The 12385-nt window shown below is 44.4% G+C and overlaps 1 protein-coding gene across 2 annotated transcripts in view; it reads left to right on the forward strand.

Moving 5' to 3' along the window:
* LOC100771018 (carboxyl-terminal PDZ ligand of neuronal nitric oxide synthase protein) overlaps positions 1 to 12385 on the forward strand; it is a 293706-nt gene that overhangs the window by 78914 nt on the left and 202407 nt on the right. For both annotated transcript variants that reach the window (XM_027417062.1, XM_027417063.1), the window contains exon 2: positions 1727 to 1798. In XM_027417062.1, coding sequence (XP_027272863.1) covers positions 1727 to 1798 — 72 coding nt within the window. The remainder of the gene's footprint in view (positions 1 to 1726; positions 1799 to 12385) is intronic.

Genomic DNA, 12385 nt, shown 5'->3' on the forward strand with positions numbered 1-12385 from the left:
GGGCTCCCCCAGCCGCCTGACTACAGCGTGCCCATGGCTTACCAGCCAACCCATCTGCTGCTGGGAACTTCATTCTTCAGTGTGTCAACACAAGCTGTTGGTCAATACTAGGGGAAATCCGCTTGTTCCCAGTGTCATTTGTGAAACTCTTTTGACTGGAACGAGTCCTTAGCTCCAAGTTTTGGGAAAAACTTTCTTTTCTTGTAACCACAGGAATTATCTCTCAAACATGGCTGTTTCTATTTCTATTAATGCAATCTTTGCTTAGGTACATGTTAGGCTATCCAAGGCTAACTCCTTGGCCAATTCTTGAACATGTAGATGAGGTGATTCAGGGAAGTGCTGTGGTCTGGAGTGAAGGACCTGTCAGGAAGGGGGCACTGTGTTTGATATGATCCACCTCTGTGCATGGGCATAGGTACTTACGCTATGTTTAAAGTCGTGATTAATCGATCAATCAACTCTTTTTCCTGTGGAACTAATTGTCTGAGTTTATGCTAATTGGGCAGCAAAAAAAAAAAGCGACTGGTATTAACCTGTTGAGAGTGGGGAATTAATTCTTGTGTTTTGCTTAATTTTGCATTATTTGATTAGTTTTTAGCAAGGAAATACACGTTAGACATTCACCTGAATGCAGTCTAGCTTGGTGGATAACTTCAAAGTATCATCAGGGGCAGGTGTGGGGGATACGTGTGCGTAATCCCGGCACTCAGGAGGCTGAGACAGGAGAACAGGTGGTTTTGAGGTCATCCTGAGTTAGATGGTGAGTCTTTCTCCAAAACTAAAGACAAATAAAAGTACAATTGGGCATGGTTGCACACGTCTTTAATCCGATCTCTCAGAGGCAGAGACAGGCAGGTCTCTGTGAGTTCGAGGCTTGGTTGGTCTACAGAGTGAGCTCCAGAACAGGCTCCAAAGCTACACAGAGAAACCATGTCTTGGGGGAAAAAAGTACAATTGGATAAAAAAAATTTACATAAAAATTATTAGTCCATTTCTCCAGTTAGGAACTTAACAAAGTGTCAGATAACTCAGAAAATTCCAATAATTAAAAAAGTAGCCAGATGTAGGGGTTCATGCTGCAATCACAGCCTTTGGGAGGCTGAAGCAGGAGAGTTCAATACCAGCCTCGGTTACATAATGAGCTCCAGGCTTTAAGAGTGAGGTCCTGTAAAAATACAAACAAAAACAATACAAAGCAAAAGAAATACTCCAAACAACAACAAACAACTCCAAAAGTATGTATTTTTCTTAGGGTATTTATTTTTGGCAAGAACTTTTATGTAAGAGGTGTGTGTGTGTGTGTGTGTGTGTGTGTGTGTGTGTGTGTGTGTATGTGTGTGTGTGTTTTAATTTATTTAATCTTACTGATGAAGACATTGCAAGGAGAAAAAGGAAAAAGCCACTTACTGTGCCATATAGACGGTGGCAAGAATCTGTAGAAGGACCTTTTTTTATTCAGATGCCTGTGTAGCTCACGCAGGGCTTTGTTCCATAATGAGCAAGATGGAAATGGACGAAATAATTTCTGGTTAAGTTGCTTATTTATTAAAAGCTAGAAACTATTTCAAAGCCAGATGATACCCCCTTGGGCCTTTAATTTCCTCATCTGTAAAATGGGGAGATAAACCGTGTGGCCTCAGAGTCTGTGTACTCCTAACCTTCTGTGATTAGGGATGTTGCCCTTAATCTCTCCTCTTAATTTTTCTTTGCTTCTTCTCCACAGTATGTGGGAAGCCTGGATGTGCCGAGACCCAACAGCAGGGTGGAGATCGTGGCTGCCATGCGCAGAATCCGGGTGAGTGGTCACACAGGTGGGGCTGTGTGTGAATCTGGAATTCATGCTTCCTTGCTGCTGGCCCTTTCAGTCAGAGCTGAGAGCCAGAATGGATGACTGCACCCTCCCATGCCCCAGAGTCCATATTCCTACATCCCTGGAGACTGTTGTGAATTGTGCAATAAGGACCAAAGGTTGAAATGGAAGTGATGGCCGAGCAGTGTCATCCTCCCTGTCCTGCAGCTCTCCAACTGACATGCTTGTGGGGTGGCTGGCTAGGCAGTAAAGGAGAATGGTGAAAGGTAGAGCAAAACTTTAGAAAGCATCTAGTAATTGATCAGCAGAACATTTTAAAAAAGGTAATTTATTGTGGTACAGAATAAAAGGTTTAATTGAAATTTTAAGGCTGGATATGAAATTTCAACAAAACTTCCTAGGTCAGCTGCTCGAGGCTTCAGGATGTGTGAGCCTTTTGGATGTCATTCCCCTTCTCCCCCCCAACACACCCCACCCCACCCCACCCCACACCACCATACTTTCCTGTGTGTCTCCTGGAAGAGTTTGCTATACGTGGAAACCCACTGCCTTCTGACTCTGGTCCACAGGGCAAGACACCAGAACAAGAGAACTGTGTGCTTTGGAGGTGGGTTTGGGATTGCTCAGGCGCATTGAGGCTGTGTTGTGGTGGAAGCTGGTGTTAGGGTGACTGGCTTGGCCATATCTGGGTGCAGCCTGGTTTGGGTCATTGTTCTTTGGAGTGATCTGTTCACGAACTACAAGGGAAACAATAATAGGTGCTGGGGCTTCGTTTTGCTTTTGTTAGTTTTCCTTTGAGCTGGCTCTTTATCCTATCATCAGAGAGCTCATTTCAATAACTTCAGTGCTGGGGAGAGTGTAAACATGCTTGCCCATGGATTTCTGCATGGCTCAGTGATGCTTCCAGTTGTTCAGCCTTTCCGTCTTTACCAAGTTGAATTGATTGAGACTGCTATTGCATAAAACAGTACTGACTTCATGGACTGGGTAATTAGAAAACTTGGAAGTACTTTGATGAGAGTAACTCCACTGAATGGTCACAGCATTAGAGGAGCATGTCATGTCACCTTCTCGATTAATCTGAAGCTCAAAGAAACATGGAGGCCCAGAAATGGACATGTGACCTGAATGCGTTCTATCACTTGCTGCTTGGTCTCTTGGAAAAGCTGTAAGTCTCACTCTGCCTTTGACTGCATGTCTGGGCCTCAGTACTTCCAGGCTTCTTTACCCACCCTCCCCTACATGGGTGGAAGCAGAGGCCCTGTGTTGTGCTTGTTGGTGTGATAGAAAGATTGGGCCTGGAGCAGCTCACACTCTGGGGTGTCCACCAAAGTCCTCTTTTATTTATGTTGGACTGATGGGTAGGGAGTGGCCATTGTTGATATTGCCATCATTGTGAAAGTGGTGTCTCCTCCAATAGTAACAGCTACTTCTGTGTCGGGTGCCTTTTTAGATATTTGGATATTGAATATATTTCATCATGTATGGCTACTTCAGATGTTCTTAGTACATTTCGTGGATGTACTAAGAACATGGAACCTTGGGCAGGTTAAGTCCTTCAGTGGATGAGGACATGGAACCTTGGGCAGGTTAAGTCCTTTAGGTCAGGCTGCTGTTCACAGGCAGCTTGAGTGTAGGTGGACTTTTCTTTCCACCTGCCAGTTCCCAAATAACCCACACAGAGACTTAATATTAATTATAAACCGATATGACATATTCACACTGTGGAAAAGAATATTCCACACTTGGGGGTTCATACTCAATTCTGCTCTGTGGCCCCTAGTTCCCTGCTGAAGGCTCTTTGGAATGCTGGTTATGAGTCTTGACCCTAGTTTCCAGAGCCTTCCAGAAAGGGAACCCATGGCAGAAGCACAACCTAGAAAGGACAGAGGCATAGGAAAACGTTACCTGGAAGCAGGGCCAGGCCAGACATGGTGTGGTGCTAGCCGGTCATGGAATCTGCAGGCATCTGGGGCTGGAATGTGGAATGTGAATCCTCTCCTCTCATTACCTGCCATCTCTGGCAGCCGCATGCCTCTTCCTACAGCCCCCTCTGTGGGAGCCGCTTCCAGTGCTTAATGAGGAGCTCATTACATTAGAAGGAGAAATTAATTGGTCAGAAAGTTGTTTGGGCTGGCTGTCCAGTGGCTTGTGTGGACTGGCTGCCATCAGCAGCAAGCACTGTGATTGTGTCTTCTCCGCCAAGCCCCACAATTCACTGCTAGGTCCAGGCTGCTATTTTCTTCTTTCTCTTTGCCTTTCAAAAGCTGTTTGGGCTGTAATTACAGCTGTCAAGAACTAGGGCATGGGATTTCTGTGTAAAGGACTAAAACTGACACTGTCCTTTCATGTTGCGTGGTGCTGGGCTAATGCCGTATAGGACACTGCAGGCTTTGGTTGCTGGGTACTCTGCTGGGCTTAGAAGCACCAGGCCTCCGGGCTGGGCCAAAGAGCAGTCGGTAGTCTTGAGAACCACTATTGTTAAGAACCTCAGAGCCGCAGGTGAGATGCCAGGGCCTTGCCAGGTCCTTTCTTTTCCTTTCCTTTGTTTCGTCTTTTTGAGATGGTCTCCCCATAGAGCACAGTCTGACCTTTAATGTGAGATCTTCTTGCCTCTGTCTCCTGAGTGCTGGGGTACAGATGTGGGTCACCACGCCTACCATTGCGAAACTCTGGAGATCTTATCTCCTGGTCCTCTCTGGAGAGCTGTGTTGTGAAGTGGCAGTGAGGACTCTTAAGTCTCCCAAAGGATGCATTCAGGGAGTGACTGGGTATGTCTGGCAGTGTCCCCATTCTTCTTAGGAGCTGAGGTCTAGTAGGTGGATGCAAACTTGCTCATCTCCAGCCCCATGCCCCAGGGTGGACTTAGTTAAATACATACATACTTCATCATTGACTGCCATGCTTCCTTTGCCCTCTATTCATTTTTCATTTGGGTTTTCACCTTCTGCATATTCTTTTTGGATTTATGGCATCTGTCAGAGACATTTTTATTCCCCCCCTTTTAATAGGCTTCTAAGAAATGGATGGTGAAAGTGCATAGCACTAAATTTTGTTTTTTAAAGGTGGATACCTCAGTAGTTAAGTATATCTAGACTGTTGCATCTAGGATCTCCAGCCTTCTTCTGGTAAAACTGAAACTATACCCATTAAATATAATCCCTTCCCCCTCCATCCCTACGTAGCAATCTTCCTACCTTCTGTTACTGCAATTTTGACTACTTTAAAGACGTCCTAAGAAAGGAACCATGCATGCAGTATTTGTCCCTTTAGGTTGGCATATCTTCATGGTCCATCCATATTATATAGGGTCAGGATTTCCTTCCTTCCTGAGGCCTCCTCGTATTCCTTTGTGTGGTTAGACCACATTTTTCTTATGTGTTCATGTACTAATGGGCATTTGCTTCTATCTCTTAGCTATTGTGAATAGTACTGTGTGAACATGGGTGTGTAAATGCCTCTTTGAGAACCTACTTTTTTGTCTATATACGCAGAAAAGGGATTTCTGAATATGATAGATGAAATATTTGAGCTGGCATCTCTTTATGGTATCTAGGCTGGTCTTGAACTTGTGGGTTTAAGTGATCCTCTTGCCCTAGACTCTTGAGCAGCTGGACCCATAAGCATGCCACTGTGCCTGGCAGTATCTCTATTTTTTGAGCAACTTCCAACACACTTTTCATAATGGTTTCATTTTGCCTTCCCACCAATGATGCAGAGCAATCCGTGTTCTATGCATTAGCAGTAAAGGGAAAAGAAACTAAGAATGTGTGTGTGCAATAGGAAGACTGGGGAGACAGGAAAGCCTTGGTGGCGGTACAGAGAAATGAGCCAGTGATGATAAGTGTTGTTACCAAATGGCTTCTGAGATGAGGCTGTCACAGCTCTGAGAGGTCTGATCCTGGAGGAAGGGACCACATCCCATCGCAACCGTCTTTTGAATCTCCAGGGTCTGACACGATGCCCAACTACCCTGTTCTCAGATGTCAACACCAGTCCCTGCCACTTCACGTCAGTCTCCTTGGGAAGGGTACTCAGTATAGTCAAGAGGGCTTTCAACAAAGAGTAATGAGAGTTGGCCTTGAGTTTTCCCCTTGACTTAATGTGTGACCTTGGCAAGGCAGCTGACTGCTGTTAATTTCCATTTCCTGGTTTATAAAAGACAGCATGCTACTTCTCATCCTGTCCCTCTGGTGCTATTGTCAGATCTGGGGTGGTGCGTGAAAAAATGCTTTTTAAACCATAAAGGGCTATTTATATTCATCGCTATGATTTTTATACCTTTCCTTTGGGTTTCAGAGCGTTTCATACATGCAGATAAATACCCTGAGACTTTGAGCTGCCTCATCTAGCTGCTTTTGATGGCTAGCCTCTTTAGTGCAAGCATTCCTTCTTTGGGGAAGCCATCTTGAGTGGCTTGTTTTGTCCTCTCAACGCGCCTGCCACAACATACCCAGTCACTGGTAGCATAAGAATGACTGTATTCCTAGGGTCCAGCACATGACCCTGACTTCCCATTGGCTTCATTGTCTATGGTGTGGGCACATTCTGGTCCACACTGCAAATGGTTTCTGAAATGATGTGCTATGAAATCAATGTTTCCTTCTTAATGTGCCTTGATTTCTCTAGTGCGGCTGCACAGGAGAGGGGTATGTGGTCAGTGGCTTGATTACAGGAATTTGCCATGTCCTCTTCCTCTCTCTGCAGCTGCCACTTTTACTAGTTAGTTCCCCAGAACTTTTCTCAAGGAAAACAAAAGGATGGAAAAACACCCTGGGTGCTTTCTTAAAGCCTTCTTAAAGGCTTGCATTGGATGTATTCTTGGTAGCTCATCAGAGGCTGGTAGCTTTGTGGAAGATTGTGACTGTAGCTATGGGTCCTGTCTGTATGATCCCTTTTGCCATGGCAGTGTGCTTCTAATGTGGCCTTGTTACACCCCTGGAAAACTCAGGCCTCCGGGGTCTCAACCCAGGACCTCGGTCACCCCAATCACCAGGCGGAGTCGAAAGCTTGCTGCAAACTGCATGAGGCTTTATTGTTGTTTAACGAGCTAACCCCATGTTAGCTCGGGTCTTTCACCCACCCACCATGGTGGATGGCTAGCAAAGACAGCTTGAAGGGGCTGCATAGAGATCTTGTAGGGCAGCATAAGGGGAATGTCTAGGGGTGCACACAGGCTCAGGATTGGTGTGCCTCCAGGCTTGGAGGACTTGCCCTGTGTTGATTGGCCAACTGGTTGTTATGGCCCATAGGCCCTCCCAGGGTGGTTGCTATGCTCTGTTCGTCATTGCTGTGCACTTGTCCATAAAGCACACCCAGAGTCATAAAGCATAGCGCCACCAGCTAACTTCTGATTGGTTCCTTGCCACAAGGCAGGCACCTAACCTCTAGTGACCAAGGCAAGGTCAGAAAAGCACATGTTACTGTCATGGCTGCCGAAAGGGGCAGGCATCTGACCTTAGTGACTAAGACAAGGTCAGGCAAGTACGTGTTCGGCTGTTATGGCTGCCGAAATGGGGAGCTGGTCCCTTCAGCCTCAGTCAGCACTGGGCTCCTTTGTCATTAAGTGCTACAAGTACCACCACTGCTGTATTAGCTTGGTCCTGTCACTTCACAGGACACAGTAACCAGCCACTCTATACAGAAATGGCTTAAAATGACTCTCCAGCTTCTCATCTTGTAGTCCTGGGGGTCAGAAGCCTCAAATGGAGAACTGCCAAGGCATTGGTAGGGCTACTTTTCTGCTGCAGGCCCTAGAGAACAGTCTGTTGCTTGCTGCTCCAGCATCCTGGGAAGTGGATGCAACCCAGGGCCCGTTGAGCACATTCAACTGAAGATCTCCATGAAGGGGACCCAACAGGCAATTATAAATTTACACCACAATGACACTTTTATTGTTGTTGTTAATCAAATTGCATGGTTTTCAAATGTGAGCTTTTCAGATGACAACATGGTGTCATGTGTCAAAAAGTTGGATATGCCCAAAAGCTGCCCATGGTTTAACAAGTGCCTCCTGTCTGTCTTCACAGCCAGCTGTCCTGCCACTGTAACCTCTGCTTCCCATCCCTGCATCACCTCACATTCTGGAGCCTCACTGATAGGGAGGGACCTTTGTGATCAGCTGCCTGCTCTGTTTTCTCCCAAGAATCTCAGATTTGCTCCCTGCCAGGTCATCAACTCATGACACCTGCCAAGTGATTCTGTCTAATAATGTAGCCCCTTTATAGGGTGGGGGGCATTATTCTGCCTATCACAATGGGTTAGAGCATTGGGCTCCTCCCAGGATTGGGAAGGCCCCACCCCCACATGGAAGTTTTCTAATACGAGATGAAGCAGAATGGAATTCAGATCCCATTTCTTCTGCTTGTGATCATGGGACTTTGGGCAGTCTCAACCCGTCTTTCTTTGTTTAATCATCAATAAGATTTACATGATGTCTTTTCAGTAGATAGATTTAACCAGAACCATGTGAATGCATGCACACTACAAAGAGATGTACCTGACACGTGGACTTGTGTGTCCTAAATGAAAGCACTAGACAGAAGCTACAACTCAGTGGCAGAAGACTTGCCTAATATGCACAAAGATAGGAGCCCTGCACCACAAATCAAAGTAACAGCAGAATGCTTTGTCGTTTGCATATCTGCAATTCCAATGCTCAAAAGGCACAGGCAGGGGAATCGCTAAGTTTGACGCTGACCTGGTCTACATGCTGAGTTGTATCCTGGGCTACGTAGTGATACTGTGTCACAACAAGCAAACAAAACAACAAAATAGCAAAGCAAACCTCCTAAAATATCACCCCCTTCCCCAAACCCCAGGACCCCAAAAGGTTCCTTTCTAATTACATTGAGAGCAATGATGATAGGGTTAGGAGACCTTGCCAGTAGGCTGCCAGGTGCACGGATGCACCTGATAAACATTAGCTTTTGTTAAAGACGTGAATTTATTTTCTTTGAGGTCAGTTATTTTCTTTAATCATTTTATAGACTAATATTTCTCAAAATAGGTTCTCTTGAAATTCAGGGTTGTATTCTTAGGAGTCTGAGAGTTCTCATAACACTTTTTTTTTTTTTTTTGGTTTTTTGAGACAGGGTTTCTCTGTGGCTTTGGAGGCTGTTCTGGAACTAGCTCTTGTAGACCAGGCTGGTCTCGAACTCACAGAGATCCGCCTGCTTCTGCCTCCCGAGTGCTGGGATTAAAGGCGTGCGCCACCAAGACCTGGCTCGTAACACTTTTTAAAAAATTGTGTTTTCATTTGATCCTAATGTCAACAAAGTGAAAGAAGCTTGTTTGAAGGGGCCTTTCATCCTTGAACAGCATTTGCTTCTAGCCTTCACTACTGAGTTTGTCTGCTTGCGTCTTCTAGTATAGGCACTGACCAGTTCTTTTGTCATTGTTTATGCTCTAAAGAACAGCGGAACTCTTCATATGTATGCCATGAATTTCCTAATGTAAATAGATCTGTGGCTTCTTTGCATGGGTAGGACCTAGGAATTAAGACTTTGTAGAGTTGAGATAGCCTGGTACACAGGCTGTATGCAGGTCTGGCAGCAGTCTACACCTGCTATGGCCATTTGGGTTGCTTGCAAAGTGTTTATTTTTGTTACTTTTAGTATCTTTTCTGAGTTGTTGGTACCTGTGTGGTCTTGGGGGTGGACATTCTGTGTTAACACTGCTGGGTCTGCTTATGCTGGACCCCAGAGATCTGGGATAAAGGTAGCCACTGTGGATTCCTGCTGAGAGCAGTGATGTGATTTCAATGCAAAGTTTTCTCTGACTTATTTGAATTCATTGATTACATAATGTAACTTGTGTTTAAGTTATAAATCTATGTAAGGCCTGTATGCATAAGTAGTTTATTTCTAGATGTATGTTTTACATAATTAAATGATATTATAATTTGCCAATACTTTTTTGGGTAATGCCTTTATTGAGATATATTTCATATACTATATAATTTATACATCACATACTATACAATTTTAGCAGTGGAATCTAGTATATATTCACATACAGCATTGTACAACTGTTATTATAGAACTTTTTCCTCCCCCAAAGAAAACTCTGAATCTCTATTGAATTTTAAAAATTTTTTACCATTGGGGGTCAAATTCAGGACCCCCACATTCTAGATGAGTGCTCTACCACAGGACCATGTAGTTTTTTTTTTTAAGAGAATACTTTATTAGTTTTTGTAATCAAATCCATGTAGATAAGACCTTACATATTTAATACAGTGCATTACCCCTGTACAAATGGAAAAAAATTAAGTTCAATATTTCTAGACCAATAAGGACCATGTAGTTTTAGCCAACTCTGTACCTTTAATCTCTCATCTCCCAATCTCCCCAATCAGCCCTGAGGATCCACCAATCCATTTCCTACCTGAATGGGTTTGCCTGGTTTGGACATTCACTATTGATAGTCTCATAGAATATTGAGTGTTTGCACAGTACACCTGTGGCTTTTCATGCATCACCCCTTTCATTTCTTTTTATTACTGGCTAATTTTTGATATACTAGACACGAGCCAGTCAAACACTGGCTGTTTGTCTTCTTGCTTTCCCTTGAAAGGAGATTTGGCTTTGTTTAAACTAAAGAAAACACTTGATACAGAGTCAGCAGGATGTCTACAGCTGTCTTCGTTTCTACCAAAGGACACAAATCCAAATCCCTAGGGACGCTGAGGCAGGCATTCTCACCAACAGAAACCCTGGGGCATAGAGAGCCGACCTTGACTTCTTTTTCCTTTACTCATCAGGAGAAGGATATTGACGTCCCCTTCTGAGCCAACATTATTTTAGGTTCTGGAGTCTAAGAAACGAAGTCCCTACCTGTAGACTGAAGCTTCTGTCTTGCCAGCCCTGTAGCGGTTCAGTCCCAAATAAACACACGGAGGCTTATGTTAATTATAAACTGTTTGGCCTATTGCTTAGGCTTATTACTGTCTAGCTTTTACAACTTAAATTAACCCATAATTCTTATCTGTGTTTAGCCACATGGCTAGGTACCTTTTCTCAGTAAGGTATTCTCATCTTGCTTCCTCTGAGTCTGTCTGGCAGCTGAATTTCTGCCTTTCCTCTTCCTAGAATTCTCCTAGTATGGTTGCCCCACCTATACTCCTGCCTGGCTACTGGCCAGTCACTGTTTTATTAAACCAATACAAGTGACACATCTTTGTAGTGTACAAGAGCATTATTCCACATCACCTACCTGGCTGAAGCTTACATTCTGGTGGCTGGGAGAGGAGAGGGGAGGGGAGGGATGGGGGAGGGAGGAGAGGAGAGGAGAGGAGAGAGGAGAAGGAGGCACTAGGAATATAGAGTCACATGTAAATTCTCTACAGAATGCTAATTAGGACAGGAGGCTGGGTAGTGCCAGGAGGTAAGACTGAGTGCCTTTTTTGTATAGATTGCTGGGGAAGGTGTCTTGGTTATGCGAGTGAGTAGAGAGGGAGTGAGCCATAGGGTTCTTTGCAGGAAGAGCCTTTCACACAGAGGGAACAGTAAGTACAAAACCCCGGGAGCAGTGGACAGGCTGTTCAGGTTGAAGGAGCAGCCTTCAGGAAAGTGTGAATGTGACCAGAAATCTGAGGTGGAATGGTAGGTTATCTGTAGGAAGTTTTTCTGCAAGTCAAATCTCAAGAGAATCTGATTTACCTAGAGCCTACTGAGCACCTGGATTATACATGAGCAACACATTTATCTTGTCCTTAAATCTGAGCCAGAATGAAAAGCCACTTAATTAAATTTTGCTCCTCAGGTGAGGGATTCAGGAATTCTTTTTCCCTGTTTGTTTGTTTGTTTTTATTTTTTCAAGACAGGGTCTCACTATGTAGCTCTGGCCATCCTGGAACTCACTTTGTAGACCTGGCTGGCCTTGAACTCACAGAGATCTGCCCACCTCTGCCTCCTGGATGCAGGGATTAAAGGTGTGAGCCACTATGCCCAGCTCAAGAATTAAAAAAAAAAAAAAAAAAAAAAAAAACGGGACAGAGATGGTTTATTAGAGCCCAGAGTTGCCAACACAAAGCATACAGTTGCTTTTAAATATGAGGCTGGCTCTATCATAGCCATCCAAATCTAAGAGTAAGCAGCGATGTCTTAAGACTTTCCACAGCAATGCCTGAGTGCATTCTGCTCAGTCCACTTTCTTGGGCCAAGCTGATTCACTGGGGGTAGGGGTGGAGTTCTTGATACACAGTCTCACTTTGGTTCTGACCTTGTAGGCTCATGATCCTCTAGCTTCAGCTGGCTGAGGGGTTGACATTATTGGTGAACACCACCAAGCCTGGCTTTTGAGTATCCTTTTGGCAAAGTTCGTCTGCTGTAGGAAGAGGGAGTGAGTGATGAATGCTAGTTTGTTGCTGCTATACTAAGCAACCTTTGAGGACTCTTTCTTTGCTCATCTTTCTGGCATTGGCAGCAGGTGACATGGGACATTCTTACTTTGGTGACATCTTTGGCTTCAAATACACATTCATATGTAAATGGATTTTAACTATTTGTAAGTATACAACTCAGTGGGTTTAAATACACCACAATACTTGATGTCCTTCACCACTGTCTA

The sequence above is a fragment of the Cricetulus griseus genome, chromosome 5 (genome assembly GCF_003668045.3).
Source record: "Cricetulus griseus strain 17A/GY chromosome 5, alternate assembly CriGri-PICRH-1.0, whole genome shotgun sequence".
Taxonomy (NCBI): domain Eukaryota; kingdom Metazoa; phylum Chordata; class Mammalia; order Rodentia; family Cricetidae; genus Cricetulus; species Cricetulus griseus.